Consider the following 25172-nt stretch of genomic DNA (forward strand, 5'->3'; position numbering starts at 1 on the left):
GTGATACTGTATAGTCATCTTGTGGACTTCTTTTTGCATGAACTGTTTTCAACGTTCTAACAACATGTTCAGCCCACAGAAGGGTTGATCTTTGATAATATCCGTTTATTTTGATCTCAACCTTTTTAGACGGAACGACCTACTGTATGGTATAGACAAATGTACATTTTTGAAAGAACATTGTTGTCGATGTTTTACTATAGATATCTGTAATGCAAAATATATATTATATGGGCAAAACCACAACTTTTAAGTGTAGTATCTCAAATAAATACTTAATTTACAATTTGAAGCATGTTGACTTTTTTTAATCTTTTAAAAAAACTCTTTTTCTGCTTGCACTAATTGAGTCAATTGTTGTTCCTGTGACTTTGACCATCCTCAAGATCAATATGGATCTTCTATTTATATGTGACAAAATATCAATGGTTGGACCTGTTTCTCTACAAGAGGGTGTATTTGTATTGAAGCTGTTCTCTCCAAAAGAAAAGTTTGACAAACATTTTTCTTGTACAAATAGTGTTGTAAAATTTAGAACAATTGACAAACTGGAAGTTGCTACAAGGCAAATGTTTAACTGTTTTACAGTTGCACCCTACAGTGTAGAAATAATAGCAATTGGCACAAAAAGACTTGCACACTGTATCATAGAAATCACCCAAAACTGATGCACTGGCTATTAAATGTTGTTATAGATGTAATTGAAGATGAATGATTACAATGAACTGCTTTTTAATATATTGCTTATAGCTTATATACATATATGCTGTGTAATATAAAGAATTTTAATGTGTAGTTTACAGTCTCTGATAACTCTTTTTAATGGTCTTTTATAAATTAGCTTGTAAAACATCAAATGTTAGGATATGTTCCTAACGTTGTAACTACAATCCCCTTCCCTTTCATGAATGTGACCTACCGAATTAGACTATTTACCGGATTTGATATCACATAAGCAACACGACGGGTGCCACATGTGGAGCAGGATCTGCTTACCCTTCCAGAGCACCTGAGATCACCCCTAATTTTTGGTGGGGTTCGTGTTGTTTATTCTTTGGTTTTCTATGTTGTGTCATGTGTACTATTGTTTGTCTGTTTGTCTTTTTCATTTTCAGCCATGGCTTTGTCGGTTTGTTTTAGATATATGAGTTTGACTGTCCCTTTGGTATCTTTCGTCCCTCTTTTAGAAAGATGTGAGACTCTAATAAAGTATGTGTTTGGTTGTATGTTTGTAAAGAGCACTCAACAGATTAAACAAAACAAGAATTCATATTTTAATATCTTTAATTTAATGAATCATGTTTTTATTTACAGATTAATTATTTATATTCTAACGAAGTTTTAATAATGTGTGTACATAAATAATCACTTAAAACAATAATCTTAACATCACAATTAAGGTGTAAAAAATTTAAATAGCTGAACCATTCATAAAAAATGTGGGTTAAATAAATTAAAAAAAATCTATTTGGTTTTATTGAAACACATAGGTTTTGGAATCAGGATAACTAAAACATCTTCTCGATGAAAGAAAATTGACAAAAATAATTACATTTTGGTTAAATATATATGTGTCTATTCTGATTTTCATATCATATTTTGGTAATTTGGGTTAAAATAAATCTATAGATTTTACTTACATCAATCCTAGTATTATCAGTATCATTTTCCTTTAAATATTAAGTTATTATCTTCCTGAAGTAGTAATCCAACTAATAATTAGCATATTATAACAATTTGAGGTCAATTTGAATCATTTCAAATGTTACTATATATAAGGTGCATATATTAAAAAATGTTAAATGCCCATTACAATCAGGGAAAGGTCCTCAACTATACCATATATTTAAAAATGATTCCATGGTTTTGTGGAAGTCAGATAATATCAAATACACTAGCATTATGGCATTTTATTGTTATGAAAGGGAGATAACTATCAATAAAAAAAAAAGTTTGTAACTAAATGATTTTGTGCCTACAACATACATCACATGGTCCGAAAGACTATAATGAGATTAAAAAATTTTGGTATATAATGTTAAATATCGATCTGATTGAAATTATATTTTAAATTGCTCCCTTTCTTTGATGTAAAAATGTGAGTTGAAAATCTGAGGAAAAATCAAACAAAAGAATATAAAGATATAACTAGTTATATATATTTGTAATATTTATCTAACTAATTATAACTTCTTAAATGGTCTAAACATATAATTATATACAGCATCTATGTCCCAATAATAAATAAATATGCCAATAATTAGATGAATAAAAGAGTATGTTAAATGTTTAAATGGAGTGCATTAATAGAGAAAAAAGAAAAAAAAAAGAGAAAGATAATGGAAATTTGTCTTTCAATGATAAATAATCACCATAAGAACTGTCAGAATGAATAAAAAAATATATTATAGGTTGAAAAACTAATGAAAAATCAATTTATTTAGAATCCCTCAGATTTTACATTTCATATCAACATTCAAAAGCAATCTTCAATATAACTTTAATCAGACTAATTCTATTTCTAATTAAAATAAAAGTTTGAAATGTTTATAACAACTGTACATTATGTATATCAAATCTGTATACATATGTATATATACAAATCTTTCTTTTATGTACAAAACAATATTTTTGATTGAGTTCTCACAAAACACACCGTTGCAGATGATTGTGAGGCAACAGATAATGAGATACTTGCCTTGTGATGACGAGGGGGAAAAAAGGGGGAGGGGATCCTATACAATCAATAGATTACAAATTAGGGAATAAAAGGGATAATGTGGGTGAATAACTTGCAGGAGAAATGATATGAAATAATACACCATTGGTTTGCTTTTCAGTGACGGATCTAGAATTTTTCATAATTGGGGGCCCACTGGCTGCCTTGGGCCCGCTCCTGTCACACTTCAGTGATTCCCTATATAATGAACTAAATTTTTTTCTCAAAACCCAACAAAATCCACCTCTGTTTTTGGAAACTATACCCACAATTCCTAAGATTAAAAATTGATGATCTTTTTGGGGAAGTTTACAATAATAATTGCCTGGTATATAAATTGTATTTCTCAATCTGAATTACATGTAATGGTTATAAAATCATCTAGCTAAATCCCAAATTTTCTAGTTGTCCTGGAAGGTTACATTCAACATTGATTATTCATACTGTAATATACTTTTATTTGCTTAAAATAAAGAACAAACTAGGAAACAAATCTTTGTTCGAAAGGTTTATACATAAAATTGAGGAGGAATGAGTACAAATTCTTCATCTAATAACAAGTATCTCATTTCTGTATAATAAAATGTTTGCATATATATTTTCTTATTAAAAAACTTAACAATTATTAGTTAAATATATGATAAAGGTAAAGTTCTGCTGCTTAATATAGTTTTGAGAAAGTGTTCATTATCTATATGTGAAAAGACTATCGTACATAATTTTTCTGAAATAACATTGAAAATCTGGAAAATAATAAACAGTTATATAAGATCAATTTATAACAAAGATGCAGTTAGGGTCTTTTCTATTACAAAGCCACAGAACTATACCTAAGTATGATGTGAACAAATTAAAACAATACATTAACAATTTAAGGCTAAAATTAATGTTGCACTTCCCTATTACAACCAGCCCTTCATATATTGCCATTAAAAGTCACTTTTCAGATCTGTATACTAACGTTACTGTTTTAGGTCTGATTATTTCCCATAATAATCTAGTCAAATATCTTCTGTAATATTTCTTTTAAATAGTTTTGTTTGTAAAATAATATATAAAGCTACTTTTATTCTGATTAACTCATTGATTAACAAGTTGTCAATATGAGAAAAGTTTTGAAAATTTAAGTTTCTATTTGCATGCAGTCTATCAGAAAAAGGGGAAAATAACAAAAAAGTACACTATGACGAAAAGGGTTGAAAGAAATAAAATATTCACTTCATTTTTCATATTTAACAGAGTTGTTCCTTAGTTGATGTAATTATAACTAAATTATCATTTGCTAAATATGAAATATATATATCTATAATCTATATATCTAAAAAAATATTAAGATAAAAAAGTTTGTTATAATAAGCAACCTGAGCTGAAAGTTAAATTTTCTGTAAAAGGGGTACATGATAAAAGTTTAGATTTTAGAACATACAAAATATATATGTAGCTGCTATTGACAGTTAAAAATTTTGAAGTAAGGCAAGAAAGTTCCAATTTTAATATATTTTTAGGTCCAAACGCATGGAACTAGTGCTGTGTAGAGTTTTTAGAGACATTCTTCCTTATTTTTACTTAGATCTTTTCCAGGTCTTGAAGTCATAAAACTTTCGAGTCACTTTTTTGTACTCATACTCCAAAATCAACCAATCAAAATGTTGGATTTCATGTTTCGAGCATGATTTTTTTTGCTCAGAGCACTGAGCAAAGTTTTATGACTTCAATCCCAGATCGAGACTAACTCCTATTAAAAAAGGCAACCTCCCAGGTCACCTTACCATTAATTTAAGTCTTAATCTAAATTAAAACTATAAATCTAGCAAATTGTACCACTTTTTATCTTTTTTCATATCAAATTCTTACCTTATCACAAGAAGAAATCAGATTTTAGCATCTAATGGATTTAAAATTCCATTCAACAATTCTTTCCATGGCTGACATTTTAAAATTACCACCATATCGCATATGGCACAGGAAAACACAAATAGTGCAGAAACATCCAAATACTGTTAAAATTAACAAACACTAAAAAATGTGTGGTTCCTGATCCTCACTTGCCCAGGATTTTGTTACATTTTTTTAATGATATTATTTTTTATTTTTTATATATATATCAACAAAAGATTGTTTATTATAGACCCAAGAAGTTCAAAGAATTCATAAATAAACCTGAATCATCAGAAAATCCCTACCCCCCCCCCCCCCCTCCCCATCCACCAAAATACACCAAAGTTATATAAAGAAGCAGGAACCACAATAATTGACCTTTTTGACCTTGACAAACATGTATATTCAAACAAAGCTGTATGAGATGTGTATAAATAAAATTATAACAACGGTTAAATCACAGATAAAATCCAACAAGTTGAGATTCTCAGTGTTGTGACGAACTCTCTACACATGATTCAATTTTTTAAGTACTTCTAGGTCAAAAGTTCACCAGGTTCAAGATGGCAGATACTAGTGAGATCATCCAATCAGATTGACAGCAGATGACAGAAAACAAAATGGCTGATTTTTTTTATTTGATGAATACAATGATCATGTGACAAAGCTATGGTTTTACGATCCTGAATTGTTTATTTTCCGCTAGGATTGAGTGGTACTGGAGAATTAGCCTGAGAATCATTTGTTTTAACATCACTTGTTTTACTAGAAGTGTCTGAGTTATTGTTATTTGTATTCTCTCCTTTTGACTCTTTTTTCTTTCTCTCTTCTGCATCTGTCAAAGATATAAGATATTACTTTTAAATATATAATTTTTTTTTCCCTAGATATCTTAAAATATACAATCAGCAAATTCTAAAAGTATTTCCTGTTTGCTGTAATTTAAAGTGGTTTAAAGGAGTTTCATTTTTTTTATTCATGCAGTGTTTGAAGGTGGCTTGTGGGTACAAAAATTTCAGCAAAAAAATAAACATTTACTTTTTTCATTACAAATTTTATTTATTACACTATTAGTTGTTACTTTATGATATGGTACAAAACACAACCCAAAAATCGATTTGGTTTGGTCCCAGATGACTTTAAAAATGTTAATATCATTGAAAAGGTTCCAAATTATCTCCCTTTGATGCAAAAATGCTATTTTTTGGCATTAAATTTGAATTATCTTTTTTAATTCATCAGTGACCTATATCTTTTATTATTGTTTTCAAAAAAGCTGAATATAAACTAAATAATTGTAAAATTTATGCCATTTCTGTATATGATGAGCATATATAGAAACTGTCAGAAAGCTTACCTTTTGCTGCCCTTTCCTTCCATATCTGTTTATTCTTCACCAAATGATCAAGCCAGGGCTTTAGGAATTCAAACTTTCCATCTGAAAAATAAAAAAACACATATTTATTTCAAATTTGATGAATACATGAAAAAAAATCATTTACAGTTTTTACAAGTAATAATAATTTTCAAATAAAAAATATAATTATTAACAAATAATTAGATTCTGTGTTAGATTTTTTGGTGATCTTGCAATATTATAAGCAGTCTTCATACTTAGTCACAGACCCAACAGCCAATTCTGGTAATTTTTTTATCTGTTCAGAATTCAAACTACAATTTCTAAGGATTATACTTGTTTGATAGTAAAATAGGATGCTCCACCCCTCCAAGTTCATAATCACTTTACTAATTATCTCCCCTGAAACTGTATTATCTCCCTTTGAGTGTTAATCAAATCTGTTGTGGTTGTTTGATTCAATCTTTAATCAAATCTGTTGTGGTTGTTTGATTCAATCTACTATGGATTTAGTATTATTTGTTGGATACCGATTTTCATGGATTTTGTTGGTATAAGGAAACCACGAATTTAAATATTCAAAGAATTACAAATATGTTGTATGATTACATGCAGACTTTTGGGAAACCACAAAATCAAATATCTACGAAAATGCAGGTCTTCATCAATCCATGAAAATAATTGAGTCCACTGTATATTATTTATCTATACTCTGGTATTACATGATTTATCTATTAGTTGCAAAATTGGCTAAGTACTCCTTTTTTGTGTGTTTCTCTATTGTTTTTATGTTAGTTGTTTTTGTCCATCATATAGATCTTTTGAATTAAGCCTCTTGCAACTAATTTTATAATTTGTTCTTATGATGTGCTGTTACACCACTGCACCAGGTAAGGGAAGGTTTGAGCAATCACAAGCATGTTTAACCTTGTCCCATTCTTTATATGCCGGTCCCATATCAGGAGCCTGCAGTTAAGTGGACATCCTTGGTTTATGTTAATGATCTTTTTTTCTGTAATATGTTTGGTAATAAATTACGCCTTTTCTAATCGTCATTTGAATTGTTACATATTTTTCATATCTGTGCTTTTTTATAGCCAACAATAAACAGTACAGGTTTTCTCATTGTTGGAGGCTGTTCGATGGCCTACAACTGCTTACTTCCCCCTTCATTTTAACTCTGGTGGATAGTTGTCATATTGGCAAACATACTACTTTTATAACTGACTTTGCAGCATGGGCTTTGCTCATGGTTGAAGACCATACAGTGACCTATAGTTGTAAATTTCTGTGTCATTTGGTCTATTGGGGAGAGTTGTCGCATTGGCAATCATACCACATCTTCTTTTTTTATATATACATCTCATTTTTTTTTTATATTGATATTTAAATCATGGTTCTTGAAACAAAGTCCAGGTTTTCAGGTTACTGACGCCTCAGATTATTAATGTTTAAACTTATCAAGCAGGGGTTAAAAAAAAAATCTATACTAAATAAATAAATAAGGGACCAATAAATCTGGGTTTTAGGTCGTAGTAACCTGCTCCTTTACCTGAACCAAGAAGTTTAGGAGTTGATGAACGCGATGATCCACTTGAAGAGTGTAAGCTTGTTGTACTCGTACTTTTGTCTTTCTTTACGTCATATGCCGGGTCTTCATTGATCGACGTTGCAGAACCACTTTTTTGTTCTTTCAATAAATTGGAGACAATCTTTTCCAACATTTCTGACATGACCTGAAAACTTGGATCAACAATGAAGTCAATGAAACCTGTAAAAAAATAAACACCACTATTTTATGAAATTTTTCTTTGAATTTTATACTGACTGATAGTTTCCTTTTTCAGCATAGTAGAGTGATATGAAAAATTATCGCTAGAAACTAAGGGCGCAGGTGTCCATTGCCAATGAAATAAACAATGTTATCTTATATAATTGTAAAATATTATAGTGATAAACAGATTTTTATATCATTGGTCAAGTGAGAAAATCAATCTTGTTGAGATGATCAACGATAATTAGAGTTATTTTTATCAATACAATACTTGTGTTTTGATATTAAGTTTAAATATCAACTTGCAACTTTGCTGCTGTAGGGCTTCATTGTCAATTTGTGTCTCTTTTAATAATTTCTGACAATAAATATATCATCAGCAGATATCAAAAATAGAATGAGCAAGAAACTCACATTCTTGTAAAATTTCAATTACATTGACTTTTTTGCTTAAATGAACACATTATGCAGGAACTATTGCACTGCGAGGTCTACACTGGAATGAATATGTAAAGCCATCTTCATGAAATTTGTTCACACAATGTATATGAGCGCGAATAACAGGATTTGATTCAATCCCAGTCCTTAAGGTGGTACCTAACACATTCACTAAAATTAATTTGTCTTGTTTAGTTTTCCTACAATTTTGACAAATTATTTACTTTGACCATTTCACAAAAATATAAAAATTTCAAAAAAAATTGAACCACACACTTTGTCTGAAAAATTTTGTTGGATACATAGCAATTTGGTAAACACTAATTTTGATCATTGAGAAGCTTAATAATTTCTTAACAATAGATTGAGTTATCTCCCTGTAGTGTTATGTACCACCTTACACTATATATGTGATTCCAGCTACATGCCTTTCTTGGTCTGATTGCCTGTCCTTACCTATTTGTGACTCTGCTACAAGCACACCACTTCTATCACACAACGGAGAGAATGGCAGACCTAACTCTTTTTCCCTATCTCCTTGTCTAAAGAATTCTTCCAGTAATTGATTTGTCCACTTGTAATGTAAATTCCATTCTTTTGCAGGATGACCTATATCTGCACAATGTAGCACCATAGATAAAGCTTTAGCCTTGTCAATGCTGAAATTCATATAAATTTTTAACATAAGAAAAATATTTCAAAATTTTATGGCTATGAAATCTCTTTAAATAATTTCTCTCAGTAAGCACTGACTAAATCAGAGCCCATGTGAAAAGAAGAAATATATGTTGCCAGTTGTTGTGAAACTAGAATTAAGATTAGTTTTTGAAAATACTTTCAAGCAACTAATGTTCTTTTTTAAGTTAACTTTTCTACTCTTTGGTAGAGCTTGTCTCTTTGACACATTCACAATTTCCATTCTGAAATTTATTAAAAGTATCTGATCAGAAAAACTCTTATCAAAATAATAAGATTTCCTTTAAAAAAAGTCCAATTTTAACATAAAATTATGGGCATATAACAGATCTTTTAAAATATTATATTCTACAGCTATAGCGTACCTTTCTGGCATACTCAGCAAACCCTTCAGATTTTTAATTTGTTGAAAATGGAAAGACATATCTGTAGCGAGAACCATATCTATCACCAGGTTACGGAACTCTCTGGAAATAAACAGACAGAAAATAAGTAAGATTAAAAAAATATGGTTATCAGAAACAAAGGTACATAAAAATCTGTATCAACCATGCATAACTATTAAATATTTTACACCCATATTATCCATGACTTGTTTCAAATTATTTATTTTTTCTCTATTGAGTTATAATCATTCTCAGACAGGTTTTATTCAGTATGTGATCCTTGGTGACCTTTTAGTCACTAAAACTTTTATTATTCATTTCTTTCCTTTTCTTTAATTGTAATGCAAAAATTTAAGAAATTTGTAGAAAGGGAGATAACTCAGAAAGATTTTATTTCACATCATATATTTTTCATGTTTTCAAAACATACTATTTAAAAGGCTATATTGTCATTTGCAAGCTGACTGCTTGAAATTGAAACTGTACTGTGTACAAGAAACAAAATGTATGACAATTCAAGAACACCATCCTAGTATTACCCCTAAATACAAATATTTTACATGTCCAAGGGCAATAACTCTTAATATATTTTTGTTTGGTTCTTTTAAACTTTTTCATGTATATCCTACGAGAAATGAAACATCAGTCTGATTTTTCATAAAATTTTCTATCCAAAAGGTGTAATAATTAACATTAACAATTTTTCTAAACATAATTGGCTATGCAAATTAGCCACCATAAACTTACTTAAATTCCTCTCTGCTGAGATTACTAAGTATATTGCTGTCATCGTTTTTCATCATTCGGAATGAGGCACTGATATGGTAGTTTTCTAATACAGCTCTGTCATTGTACAACAGAGCTACTTCGGACCTGAAATAGAGATTTTTTTAAGTGATATAAAATCTGTTTTCTCTAGCCTTTGAACAAAAAAGACTGCAAGCTGATATTTATTCAGCAAAACTAATGAAATTAGAATAGTGCCTAGATAATGAAAGAATAAGCAATATTCATAAAATATGCCATTATATTTCTCAATTAAATAGTTTCATATTTTCTCATGCTGAGGCCTTTTTATAGCAGACCACAAAGTATAGGTTTTTCTAACTGTTGACAATAGAAAATCATGTCATGACATGACATGTCAAAAAGCGTGTGAAAACGTGTGACGTAGATGCGTACTTTTTAATATGAATGTAGTAATGTAGTAATGTTAATTATTGTGTTATGATAAAAGAACAATCTATATTCTTCTGTAAACTTTTATAGTATCCTACAGTGGTTTGTTATTGTTGCTTTTAAAGCAACACCACTAGCTGTATATAGGCACATATTGAAAACAACTGCCAGTTTCAAGTTTAGTTAAATTTATTTGATACATTGTAACAGCACACAATACAAATGTAACATTCTCATACATAGTTGTCTCATTTGCAATCATACCACATCTCCTTATTCTTATGAAATATGACTGTTTTTCTGAATAAAAACATTTGTGACTTTACATGTTTTTTTATTGTCCTTTCTATAGGTTCTTATTGTATTTGTTTTTAAATGACTTTGGCTCTATATAATCTTTATGTCTTTCACTGTTCTTTCTTTGGAGTTTGATCCTGTCTTTTAAAAAAATTTCATTCTCTAACCTTGGTATCTGTGAACATTGTATTATAAAGCTTGGTATCTGTGAACATTGTATTATAAACCTTGGTATCTGTGAACATTGTATTATAAACCTTCATATCTGTGAACATTGTATTATAAACCTTGGTATCTGTGAACATTCTATAACCTTGGTATCTGTGAACATTGTATTATGAACCTTGGTATATGTGAACATTGTATTATAAACCTTGGTATCTGTGAACATTGTATTATGAACCTTGGTATATGTGAACATTGTATTATAAACCTTGGTATCTGTGAACATTCTATAACCTTGGTATCTGTGAACATTGTATTATAAACCTTGGTATCTGTGAACATTCTATAACTTTGGTATTTGTGAACATTGTATTATAAACCTTGGTATCTGTGAACATTAATGAATCCTTACCCTGTCATTATATGAAAGTTATTTGTAGTTCCTGTGTGTTCATAATCATGTATCAAAGCAGCAATAATGGTAGCAAAAATTTCTATATCTGTCAACCAATGCTACAAAAATAATTGTTAATGTTAATTCTAAACATATAGTGCATTCACTCAAACTTCGGTATTCTTCATCCACAATCTGTTTGGTTACTTACATTTTATATAAGGGTCTAAATGGGGTAATTTTACCATATTTTATAAATAATTGAAATAGATTGTATTTCAGGCTAGGTTGGGCAGGCCACAAAGCCAGATTCAACCCACCATTTTTTTTCTTAAAATGTCCTGTTCCAAGTCAGGAAACAGGCCATTGTTAAATTATAGTTCATTTCTGTGTGCGTTACATTTTAATGTTGTGTTTCTATTGTGTCTTTGTTCTCTTATATTTCATGCGTTTCCCTCAGTTTTAGTTTGTAACCCGGATTTGTTTTTTTCTCAATCGATTTATGAATTTCAAACAGCCGTATACTACTGTTTTGCCTTTATTTATAACCTCCTTTTCAAATGGTTTGGGTTTACAGAATGAAGAATTTTGGACCCATAATACAGAAAAAAAATGGTCCTACTGTGAGCAGCAGCTCAATGAGGATACACCCGTGGCAAGTGGATAATCTTAATAGTGTAAACATAGGTAAGTGTTCAGTAAATAGGAAGTTGTTTAGTGAAGAATCTGAAAACGCATCACATGGTATAGCTGATTTTTTATAAACCCTGAAACCAAATATTAGATCTCCTTGTGATGTAGTTCCTGAGAAAAATGTGACAAAACTTGGATGTCATGTGTAAAATGATACAAGTGTTCAGGAAGTTGTTGTGTGATGGATCTAAAAATGCATCACACAGTATAACTAACTTATATATACCTAAAACCAAATTTCAGAAATCCTTGTAATTTAGTTTCTGAGAAAGATGCGACGAAAAATCCATACTGTTGTATGGAAGTATGGATGGAGAAATGGATAGAAAGAGGCAGAACAGTAAACCCACACTTTTTAAAAAAAAAAAAAAAAAAAAAGGGGGGGAAAACCTACATCTGAACTCTCCTACATTAATATCATACAACTTTCCTGGAGAAGCACCAAATATTAATTTCAAAGTTTTTACCTCCTCTACCGTGGCAAACCATCTACCACAAGACCATCAAGGCATATTTAGAATAGTGAAAATAATATCAAACTTTCTTTTCTACAATATACTTACCACTAATTTACTCTGGTTTAATATCACATGTACGCTCTGGGCAACATCTGCACCGTGTAAAAGGTTGTGGTAAGGGTTTTTATATTTGCTATATCCTATTTCAAGATTTAACAGGAAAGTGTCCAGAACAGTGCTGTTGATTTTGTATTTTGCAATTATATCATATTTTTGTAAGAGTTCATAACCAACAAATTTCAAAGAATGATTATCAGCGGCATCGTTCACAGCAAAAACATCAAATCCCCATTCATCTAAGTGCTGAAAATAGAAAGACAAAAACATCAAATTCCCATTCATCTAAGTGCTGAAAATAGAAAAACAAAAACATGAAATCCCCATTCATCTAAGTGCTGAAAAAAGAAAAAGAAAAACATCAAATCCCTGTTCATCTAAGTGCTGAAAAAAGAAAAAGAAAAACATCAAATCCCTGTTCATCTAAGTGCTGAAAAAAGAAAAACAAAACACATCAAATCCCCATTCATCTAAGTGCTGAAAAAAGAAAAAGAAAAACATCAAATCCCCTTTCATCTAAGTGCTGAAAAAAGAAAAAGAAAAACATCAAATCCCCGTTCATCTAAGTGCTGAAAAAAGAAAAACAAAATACATCAAATCCCCATTCATCTTAGTGCTGAAAATAGAAAAACAAAAACATTAAATCCCCATTCATCTAAGTGCTGAAAATAGAAAAACAAAAACATCAAATCCCCATTCATCTAAGTGCTGAAAATAGAAAAACAAAAACATCAAATCTCCATTCATCTAAGTGTTGAAAATAGAAAAACAAAAACATCAAATCCCCAATCATCTAAGTGCTGAAAATAGAAAAACAAAAAACATCAAATCCCCATTCAACTAGGTGCTGAAAATAGAAAAACAAAAACATGAAATCCCCATTCATCTAAGTGCTGAAAATAGAAAAACAAAAACATGAAATCCCCATTCATCTAAGTGCTGAAAATAGAAAAACAAAAACATTAAATCTCCATTCATCTAAGTGCTGAAAATAGAAAAATAAGAAAACATCAAATCCCCAATCATCTAAGTGCTGAAAATAGAAAAACCAAAACCTTAAATTCCCATTCATCTAAGTGCTGAAAATAGATAAACAAAAAACATCAAATCCCCATTCAATTAAGTGCTGCTCGGGGTTTTGCATTTGCACTGATTTTTTCTTTCATTTGCGCCGATTCTTGTTTTCATTTGCGCCGATTTAATTACAGGTATATTACAAGTGAATAGATATAAGATGTGATGTGAGTGTCAATGAGAGAACTCTCCATCCAGTTATGTTATTTTTCATTTATCATTTTTCCTCTTCCATTTGCCACTTGTACATATGTAATGAATTGTCAATCACAACATGTATATAACTGTTGTCCCCTGCTCACCACGGGGAGATGAAGAAGGCCTACAAGATACACCTCCAGACTTTTTTCTTTTTTTTCTTTTTTATTGATCTTTTTGGTGTTCAAGCTACAGTGCATACATACATACATACATTTTTACAATATATAAGTGATTGACATATGGCATAGTCATACTATTGATATTTTACGAATAAGACATAGTAAAAACAAATACAAGTAAATGATGTGAATAATTGGTATATGATACAAGTAAAAGATACTTTGGAATACATTAAATATACATGATCATATCGAGAATAAAATTTAATTAATAACTTCCATAAATTCCCCCCATCTGTCGACAAATGACTCGTGCTTGTCTTTAGAAAGATATAAATATTCTAATATCTCCAGACGTCTTTTCAAAAATTTGAGAAAAGCTTGCACAGATATAAACAATCTGTCTAATTGTGTGTACTATTTTTACTCCAAAAACTAAATGCCACCAATTAGAAAATTCTCTCCAAAATCGTTTTATTTCTATACAGTCAAAAAATTTATGCTCTATAGTTTCTATTTCTTTACAACTGGCACACTCATTAGTTAATTCAAGGAGATAATTATGTGAGACTATTCTGTGTAACACTTTATATTGAAAAGCTTGTAGTTTGCTTTCAATAGTACATTTAAAAGCTAGTGAATAAATTTTGTTCCACTTTTTGTCACTAATTTCTATATTAAAACTTTCTTCCCACCTTTGTTGTGAAATAGGAGAAACACTTACCCGATCGATAAAAAGTGAATATACATCTTTAGTATATAATTTGCTAATAGGCATTTTTTTATTCTCATGCTCAAAAACGAATCCAAAAGAGTTGCTCTTAGGTGACATGTGTTGTTGTAATAACAAATCTTTCCAGTCACGTGGTATAGCAAGTTTAATAGAAAGAATGTCTACAAAAGTAACATTCAAATTATATTTTTTGTTAATACATAGCGTCATGAGACAAAAATTCGCCTTTATCATCTACAATATCATTAATGAACCTTATGCCTTTCGTGTACCAAGATCTGTAAAAAATACTCGATCTGTTAACCTTGATAAACGGATTGAACCAAATAAATTCTTTTCTAACATGAAATGCATTTAACAGGATGAAAATACCCTTGAAATGTTTCCAAGCAGATAGCACTTCTATATAAAAAAGAGGTGCTTTTAAATTTAAAAACTCAAATTCACATCTGCTCATAAATAAATCCTCTAAATCAAAAAGGGAGAAAATGCTTTGGAAACATGAATCCATTTAGAGTCATGTTCTGACAAAAATCGTTTTACCCACATGATACGAAAGGATAACAGCTGTACTTCAAAATATGGTGCTTTCAGTCCCCCCTCGCTAGGAGACTTTTGAATAACTTCCCATTTAACTTTCGGAGTACTATCATTCCATAAAAAGTTATTAATGTCCCTTTGTATTTTAATTACTTATGATCTTGGTACATGTGTAGATGAAATGACATAAATAAGCTTCGATATTGCAAGTGATTTAAGAATTACGATTTTACCGATCAAGGAAAGGTTTCTGATCCTCCACATTTTAATAATTGATTCCATTTTTTCTATGCATGTATCTAAGTTAGAACAAACCATTTCATCAAAAGCGTTAAATTTTAAACCTAAGGTTTTAAAACCATCTGTCCATTTAATAGGAAGGGAACCTTCTTTGTTAAATTTATTTCTTCCAATCCATGTTGCTTCCGTTTTCGAAAAATTGACTTTTAACCCTGAACACTTCTCAAAATCATTAAAGGAATCTAATAAAATTTGCGCAGAAAATACATCTTTCAAAAAACAAGTGGTATCATCAGCCAACTGTGAAATTTTTATTTCAGTATCCCAAATTTTTATAGCTGATATATGATTGTTCTTACGAATATTTATTGCCAGCAGTTCAACGTCTCATATAATAAGAAAGGAGACAAAGGACACCCTTGTCGAACACCTCTCTCAATTTTGAACGGACTAGAACTAAATCCATTATTAACGACAAGACTAGATATATTTGAGTATAAAGTTAAGACCCATTTCCGGAACTTGCTTCCAAAATTAAAACAAGCCAATGCTTTTTGAATAAATTTCCATTCTAGCGTATCAAACGCCTTTTCGAAATCGACTAGTAATATAAGCCCTGGATAATTTTTTAAAGTAGTAAACAATATAATATCAGCAATTAGTCGTAGATTTTCACCAATATATCTACCAGCCACATATCCTGTCTGATCCGGATCTATAAGTTTCGGAAGAAATAATTTCATTCTTTCTGCAATAACTTTGGCTAATAATTTGTAATCAAAATTTAAGAGAGAAAGAGGTCGCCAGTTCGACAAGAGTGTTCTATCTTTATCTTTCTTTGGAATAAGAGTCAAAATACCCCGTCTTTGGTCTATTGAGAGGGTTCCGGTCTCGAATGAATATTCATAGCTTTCCAAAACATATTTTTTTACATCAATCCAGAAAAATTTGTAAAACTCCAGACTTTTTTCCTTGTTGACCGTATCCGTAGTTCTTTAGTATCTGTCTTTCGGACATCTGCCACATGGTTATGCTTGATCTGTGTTTTGACAATAGAATTCGTGGTAACTCTGGCTTTACACGATTTTATGGTACATTAGTAAGATATGTAGTTATGTTTCAGAACACTGACCTCCCGATATGTATGGCCCTCAATGATTGTAGAATTGACTCCTCGGTCCGTTTCAGTGTGCAATATGTCTATCAAGTTACAACGAAGTTTCAGAACAATATGAAAATAAAGAAAATTAACTTAAACATGGATGAAAAACAATTATAAGGCCAGATTTTACCAATGGTATAGCACAGTACAAGTTTTAACTTCCCTGTATAAAATCTAATTAGGAGCAAATATAAAATAGGCGCAAATGATAAAATGAAATCGGTGCAAATGAAAGAATGAAAATTTTCAAAATCGGCGCAAATGTCATATGCCCGTGCTGCTAACAGAAAAACAAAAAAACATCAAATCCCCATTCATTTAAGTGCTGAAAATAAAAAAACAAAAACATCAAATCCCCATCCATCTAAGTGCTGAAAATAGAAAATAAGTTTTTCATGATAACAAATCCCTGTATTTCTATTGTATAATTGTAATTTGTGTACTTGTGAAAATCAAAAAAAATATTTGTATAATTTATTTTATATCTCCCGCATATAATTCATATTATATTAACAGCTCTAGAATGTCCATTTAACCTTATACAAACTGTTTAAAAACTGTTAAATCATGGCACTGACCTTTAATAACAGTAGAACATGGGGTGGAACGTGTAATCCAGTTGAACTTGAAAGTCTTCTGTAAATTCTGAAATTATTTCAAAATAAATACATTAATTAGTAATTCAAAATGCACTTCATAAAATATATTGTTCTTTTCAAAATGAACTATCATAATATTCTCTTTATCCCTTTATTCCAGACAAATCTAGATGTAGTCATATTTCTACTGATAGATCAAAAGTAATAAAATATGGGGACAAAACATATCAAATATATTTTATTAAATTTTCAAAGAATTAGTATTTTAAATTCCTTAATGTCTTCACTATAAATAGGAAACAAACATGAACATACATTGTAGAAACACAATTCTAAAACAGACATATGAAAATAAAAATTAGTTCAATTTCTTTTTTGATCCGAGATATCACTGCCATATAATTTATCTAATACCTTGATGATATATTTTTTGTTTGTGGTGTCTCTTAACCTTGAGTGTCCAGCTTGTTAGCTGTTGGTTTTTTTTTTACAGTTTTGGTGGCAGGAATCTAATATTGGGTCTGGTATTCCTAGACTTTGGAGGAGATCTTCGCAATTATAAATACATTTTTTTATAATTTAGATTAATAATTTTACCTGTCAACCATAATACCGGCCCGGATGGCGTGAGCAACACTTTTGAACTTTGGTTTTTCTTCCCCTCGTCTTTTGATATTGCTCATGGAGCGTGTGAAGGTCAAGGCTAACCAATCCCGAACTTCACTCGGAACAGCATCCGGCTCGACCTCACTGAGCTCGTCATCTTCATCACAGAGACGCCTGTAAATATATTTCACAAGGTGTTCATTCATAATATTGTCTCCCTTGAATAAGCTAAACCTTCTCCAATAAGGCAATCGAATCAGCAACGCGTGCTTTTACTTCACGAATATAAAGTGTCTCAACTGCACACGTTCACTAGAACATAACATAACACTTATACTATACACCCAGCACAGGTCAAGCTGTTGAAATTACTTCAGTCTGACAATATACACTAATAAAAATATATTTTGAATATGAACGATTATTTCAAAATTGATTTCAATCCAAATTTTTCGGTGTGGAAAAAAACACTGAAATTACAACATGCTTAAATCCTTAAACTAAAATCTTAAATGTGAAGAAGCTTCAATTTTAACACGAGAAAAGGACATTTAAATCAGTAATTGTTTTCCAAAAGCATTGTATAAATATTGAAATCTTGCTGTACAAAAAATTACACATAAGGTGTCAATATTGTGATAAAATATACTTAGAGGAGTCTTTATTTATAATAATACTTAACTTTTGCAGTCAATTTTTTAAATACAAAGTAACCAAGATATAAGCAAAGACGACATGAATCAGCATATTATTTATTGTCCATTAACTAGAAAAATTTTAAATTTCAAAGTACCTGTGTACTACTTGTTTTGTACATGGGAAAATTGTAGGTTCCTATTAATCATCTTTTCTAACAATTGGGCATAAAAAATTATATAAAAAGATAAAATTAAAAAGCTATTCATAAACTCATGCTTTTCTGTACTTTCCCATTTTTTTAAAGGTTGCTTTCAATTGATATGTTTAATATAATTTCACTCATTTGCAATTTTTTTTCAGTAATTGAAAATCTCTGGTTAATAATGATTGTCCCAATAATGTTGCATAATACTGTGACAAGAAAATCGAAAAAAAAGTGAGAAAATAAATGGATATTTCTCATCTGCAATATTGGGTAAATAATTACAGCTTTCCAAAATAGAAACAAGTCAAAAGTAAACGTGCCATATGGGGCAAATTTATTATAACAGGGAGAAACTGACATCTGAAAATGAAGAAAAACTTGTTTCAATAGGAAAATCACACAGCAGACTTCGTCAATGATGAAATCAGCTGCTTGTATGGTATTGATTTTAACAAACGCAACAATACCCCCTAGGGATGATAGATAGAATTATCCTTCTTTTGTTGAAGATTTCATTATCTTGTCTCTTCCTTTGGTACTATGATTTTACTTTGCAATACATTGTTCCGTTCTCATTCCCGCAGTGTACAATTAGCGGAAACCTTACGGAATTTAAGAAATAGAATTACAGAAAAAGAATTTAGAGTTTTCTACCTTAATTAAGCTGATAGGAGAGAGAATCTTTTGAAATACTATAAGCTTTTATTTTTTATTGATGGGAAAGTGCTGAGAGCTAATTTAAATTTCAAACAAAATTTTGAAATAGAATGAACATGATGTTTTAAAAGACTTCATTTGATAAGGAATTAATATAAAAACAGACTTCAATATTTTATACAAGAAACAAGAGCTTTCAAATGGACTTGTACAGCTTGAAACTGATTAGTTTCAGTCAATCTCATAAAAAATATATAAGATTAAAGGCATAATAAGCAGCCCTGTAAAAACAAACTTAACACTTAGATTTTATCTATCATTGTATCAATGTAAGTCAGCAGACATAGAGGTAATCTACTCTAGTAAAACATAAAGATGTCCTTCCTAGAAAATTGAAATATGTAAAGGTACAGGATATAAAAATTTCTTAGTACTAGTTGACTATTTATATCTTAAGACTTGGCCCTGATTTTTTTTTAGATGAAATAAGTAAAAATATACATTACATTTTTGGATGTCTGGTTCATACTTTCAAAATATAATTGCAACTAGAATTAAGGAAATGGGGAATATGCCAATGAGCCAACAACCTGACCAAAGAGCAGACAACAGAACATATATATCAAATTATATTTTGTATCTATACATATGTATATAAATAGCCAAATAACTCAGTCTCATGCTCAACCACAGGCTAGCAGAGCACCTGCACCAACATTTTTTTCAACCACTTACCAGGAGACCATTATACAGTCCTTATGTTTAAACAAAGTTTTGCAAATATTTACTAGTCCCAATAAAATTTTACCAGTCTGGGTCATTTGACTATTGGAGTAAAGAACTGAACTTTATGGTTGAAAGGACATGGCCATTCTTTACAATACATTACGGGACCCTGTACTGTAGGCATGCACACAAGGGTTGATTGTGAAGGAACAGGCACTCATATACAAAACACAAAAAGCACACCAATGTATATCATCAAAAAAAGGGGGGAATCACATGGTTGATGCATGAAAATCTTACTTTCAGTTTGTACAAGAAGATGGTTATTCAGGTATTTTTTAAAAGGCATATACAATAAAACATGTGACAATTAAGGAAACCTGCCAACTCCTTCCCCTCTTAACTTGGTGTCAATGGTGAGACTTTTGGATTGGGTTCAGCTATTAAACTATAATAGTATATATATGGGCTTTGAGTAAGATTATGTAGGCCTACAGTCAAACAATCAATGCTAGATAAAATGGTCTTTTAAGTTCTCTTTTTATTCCATAAACTTAAATTTTTAAAGTTGCAATGTCAGTCAGTGGGAAATGCAAACTTACTTTGTTATTTTTATAGCCACTGGCACTGGCAAATCCTTATCTTTGACTTTGTTTTTCTTCCTCAAACAGCTGCATGGGCACATGCAACCAGTGCGTTCAGCCATGCCAAGTGTTTATATTGTTTTCAAAAGCTTTCACAAGTTTCATGTAAGTTATGCTTCCTTGTGGTTGCATAACTTTTCACAAAAAAAACAACAACAGAGCTGCACTTTCAGGACTACTAGAAGTTATGACATCATAACATAATGGATGTCACTTCCTGTCTCCATGACACAAATACTTTGTGCACATAAACTTATGACATCATAATGCATCTTATTCTTAGCATAAACGAATGACATCATAATGCATCTTATTCTTAGCATAAACGAATGACATCATAATGCATACTTCACTAGTAATAAATTAATGACAAAGAAGTCTTTATATATGACTGATGTATTCAAATATTTTGCTTGGTTCTGTGAAAGAATACTATTTTTTAAATGTGATTTGAGGACTTTTGATTATTTTAGTTACAAGAACAGGACAGGTTTTAAAAGAAAAAAATATAAATTATGTTAAAATGTTTTTATTTCAGGTCAATTTTGGAATTTTTTTTGCTAATGTTATCATATTTTCATGTTGGAAAATAGCTTAGATTTGATGAAAAAACATCATTCAAATTACAAACACTGGTATTTTCAACTTTCTAGATATGTATTCTTACAAATATTACTGCTTTTTTTCAAGATTATTATGAAATTATAAGCAGTTGCATGGGAAAACGTTAGAATATATTTTTTTCAATATGACTAATATTTTAAATCATTTGACATTTTCAATCATTGAGCAGGTGCTGATCCAGCCTCTTTTAAAAAGGGGAGACTGCAACCACATGTCTCCATTCAAAATCATTTAAGATTAATAAAAAAAAAAGGGTGGGTTACAACCCTGGAGCCCCCCTTTTTATTCTGATAATGATCAATTTTATTAAAAGAACATTGAGTTCAGTCTTTATTTATAATAAATAAATAAAATAACAGCAAATAATATAAATATCCAGCCGGGGGTTGTCCTGCTACCCAGGAGAAAGAGGCGTTCAAACTATATGTCCCAGTTCAAATGCATAATGACTGTCCAATTTAAAGGAACATCCCCCCCCCCCCCTCACTTGTTAGACAGATCCTCTTCTGAGAATATCATTTTATGATGTAAACTTTACATTTCAGATTTACTAGAATAATTGCCACCTGAGGTTCAAAAATCCAAATGATGAATACCATTGATATAATAAATTAAATGGCTATAAAATAAAACATATATTTATTTAAAATCAAAGAACTTTAAAAAAAACCTAAAGATTTTAAGAACACTGCTTAGCATAACACTTCTTATAATTAACAATAAACTAGAGGCTCTTTGGAGCCTGTGTCTCTCACCTTGGTCTATGTGAATATTAAACAAAGGACACAGATGGATTCATGACAAAATTGTGTTTTGGTGATGGTGATGTGTTTGTACATCTTACTTAACTGAACATTTTTGCTGCTTACAACTATTTCTATCTATAATGAACTTGGTCCAGTAGTCTCAGTAGAAAATGTTAGTAAAAATTTACAAATTTTAATGAAAATTGTTAAAAATTGACTATAAAGGACAATAACTCCTTAGGGGGTCAGTTGACCATTATGGTCATGATGACTTATTTTTAGTTCTTATTTTGCTGAACATTATTGCTGTGTACAGTTTGCCTCTATCCATAATAATATTTAAGATAATAACCAAAAAAGGCAAAATTTCCCTAAAATTACCAAATCAGGGGCAGCAACCCAACAACAGGTTGTTGAATTCACCTGAAAATTTCAGGGCAGATAGATGTTGACCTGATAAACAATTTAACTCCTTGTCAGATTTGCTCTAAATGCTTTGGTTTTTGAGTTATAAGCCAAAAACTGCATTTTACCCCTATGTTCTATTTTTAGCCATTGGGGCCATCTTGGTTGATTGGCCGGGTCACGCCACACATTTTTAAAACTAAATACCCCAATGATGATTGTAGCCAAGTTTGGAATAATTTGGCCCAGTAGTTTCAGGAGAAGATTTTTGTAAATGATTACTAAGATTTAGAAAAATGGTTAATAATTGACTATAAAGGGCAACAACTCCTAAAGGGGTCAACTGACCATTTTGGTCAAGTTGACTTATTTGTCAATCTTACTTTGCTGAACATTATTGCTGTTTACAGTTTATCTCTATCTATAACAATATTCAAGATAATAACCAAAAACAGCAAAAAATTCCCTAAAATTACCAATTTAAAGGCAGCAACCCAACAACAGGTTGTCGGATTTATCTGAAAAATTCAGGGCAGATAGATCTAAACCTGGTTAACAATTTTACTCCTGTCAGATTTGCTCTAAATGCTTTGGTTTTTGAGTTATAAGCCAAAAACTGCATTTTACCCCTATGTTCTATTTTTAGCCATGGCGGCAATCTTGTTTGGTTGGCGGGTCAGGCCACACATTTTTAAACTAGATACCCCAATGATGATTGTAGCCAAGTTTGGATTAGTTTGGCCCAGTAGTTTCAGAGGAGAAGATTTTTGTAAAAGTTAACGACAAGTGATGAGAAAAGCTCACTTGGCCTTTTAGGCCAGGTGAGCTAAAAAAATTAGAGTTGAAATTTGGAATGTTTCAAGAGACAACATACTGACTAATAAACAGAAAACAGCTCATGCCAAAAACCTGAAAGAGGCAAACTTAAATTGAAACCTATTCAATCATTGACCCCTCTTTTAAAAAAAAATTACATCTCATTTTTTGAAACATTTAAAAAATTTGGTGTTGCTGACACTTTGTTAAACCAGTATTAACAATTATCATACCTGCTAACTGTCACTATTTGGGGGGGGGGGGGGGGGGGATTTCCCCCATGGAGGATCCCAAATTGAAATTTTGAAAGTATAAACATAAAGCAATTAATTTTACAATGACTTTAGGCTTATAAAAGTATGAAGAAGCCAAAGAACAACATTAAAATGTATTTAAAGACTTGGTCCCTTTAAGGTTTTTTAGGACTATGACAGCCATCTTGCACGCAAAACCCCCATGGGCATTTTGAAAAGCAGGTATGAATTATTGAGCTTGCAATTATCACTGAACTTGTACTGTGACCCCTTGGGTGTGGATTTATCCCTGTTATAAAAGTTATTGGTGGCCTTCGGCTTTTTTGCTCTTTGGTCGGGTTGTTGTCTCTTTGACACATTCCTCATTTGCATCCTCAATTTTATGTCTATAGTATACCCACTTGTTGAAAACCTATTAAGTTTAAATATTCATTTGTTAAGAACCATTGAGTGAATATGTATATGTCTTTTGGGGTTTATAATAATGTGTAATTAAATTTTCTTGTATTCTTGACAAAATGAATTTCCTCAATATTTCATTTTCTTCCCTATGAATCGTATAATGTTCTTGGTTTTTCTAAATGTACTGTTATAGATCTTAATGTAAATGAGATAGCATTTCTCAATACAAATTAAGTTCACAAGGTTTATCTAGTACCAATTTAACCCAATATCAAATTGAATTCTTATTAAAAAGAAAATGTCTGCTGTCAAACAGAAATCTCATCAATGTCAACTTCAATAACAAAGAGACTAATTTCTCTCCAGTAAGATGGTTCCCTCTTTTCATTAAATCTACAGTCAGTCAACTCAAAAGAGTTAATTTTCCTAAAAAAAAAAAGTAACAGATAGCAAAATATTATCTAATTTCGATTTTCCACTTCTTTTCATTAACATGACAAAATAATAGCGTGTACTTTGACAGCGGTATATAATTTTCTTGATTGCCAAATCGCGTCTGAATGGCATCTTTTTGGAGTTATTTACTGAAACACAATTAATAAAATTGTGCCAGATCAGTTCTATGTCTGTTAAGGCATTGTCCTGGAAAAACTCTGTATAAATAGACAAGATTCATATATCTAATGAATATTGGAAAAGTGCTTTTGACGATAATGCCAATTGATTTTGCCGACACAAGTCTAGTGATGATGTTAAATCTACTCTGACGTCATGTTCACATGACGATTAATGATTCCGCTACGGGGAAATCAACAAATCTAAACCAGAGGATAAATCATCAGAAATCCTATCCACTAATCATCCCCAATTACTGAACATACACAGTATGGCATTTTATTCCATTTGACAAGAATTAGGTTTCTAGTTGGAACTGTTGTATTTCAATTTGAAAATATAAATTGGACTCGTTAATCTTTGTCAACTTTCCTATCCATCAACAGGGCGTTTGAATTCCTCTGGCAATTTTTTTTTCTTCATTTGTTTATATTTTTTTCTCCAGTCATTTGAAAATGACCTTTAAATAAATTTGCAAATTTTCCAACTGAAAATAAGTTGCCAACTTTGACAAGCGGTTTATACATGCATTAATTGACACACTCTCTATTTTAAGATTACTATAAGGAAAATTATAAATTGCTGGGTAAAAAACTAAATATGCATTAAAATAC

The 25172-nt window shown here is 30.7% G+C and overlaps 1 protein-coding gene across 8 annotated transcripts in view; it reads right to left on the minus strand.

The window, feature by feature from the left end:
- Positions 1-5213: 5213 nt before the first annotated feature.
- Positions 5214-25172, minus strand: part of LOC134695177 (dual specificity calcium/calmodulin-dependent 3',5'-cyclic nucleotide phosphodiesterase 1A-like) — a 323999-nt gene continuing 304040 nt past the window's right edge. For 6 of the 8 annotated variants that reach the window (XM_063556388.1, XM_063556387.1, XM_063556384.1 and 3 more), the window contains 10 exons: positions 17817-17999; positions 17199-17265; positions 12540-12797; positions 11302-11402; positions 9996-10121; positions 9228-9329; positions 8623-8825; positions 7507-7725; positions 5955-6035; positions 5214-5432 (listed from right to left, as the gene is read on the minus strand). In XM_063556388.1, coding sequence (XP_063412458.1) covers positions 5290-5432; positions 5955-6035; positions 7507-7725; positions 8623-8825; positions 9228-9329; positions 9996-10121; positions 11302-11402; positions 12540-12797; positions 17199-17265; positions 17817-17999 — 1483 coding nt within the window. In that variant the 3' untranslated portion in view covers positions 5214-5289. Of the gene's footprint in view, positions 5433-5954; positions 6036-7506; positions 7726-8622; positions 8826-9227; positions 9330-9995; positions 10122-11301; positions 11403-12539; positions 12798-17198; positions 17266-17816; positions 18000-20654; positions 20918-25172 lie in introns of those variants that run through there. The other 2 variants (XM_063556391.1, XM_063556386.1) reach the window with 2 other exon arrangements.

The sequence above is a fragment of the Mytilus trossulus genome, chromosome 13, assembly GCF_036588685.1.
Source record: "Mytilus trossulus isolate FHL-02 chromosome 13, PNRI_Mtr1.1.1.hap1, whole genome shotgun sequence".
Classification (NCBI taxonomy): Eukaryota; Metazoa; Mollusca; class Bivalvia; order Mytilida; family Mytilidae; genus Mytilus; species Mytilus trossulus.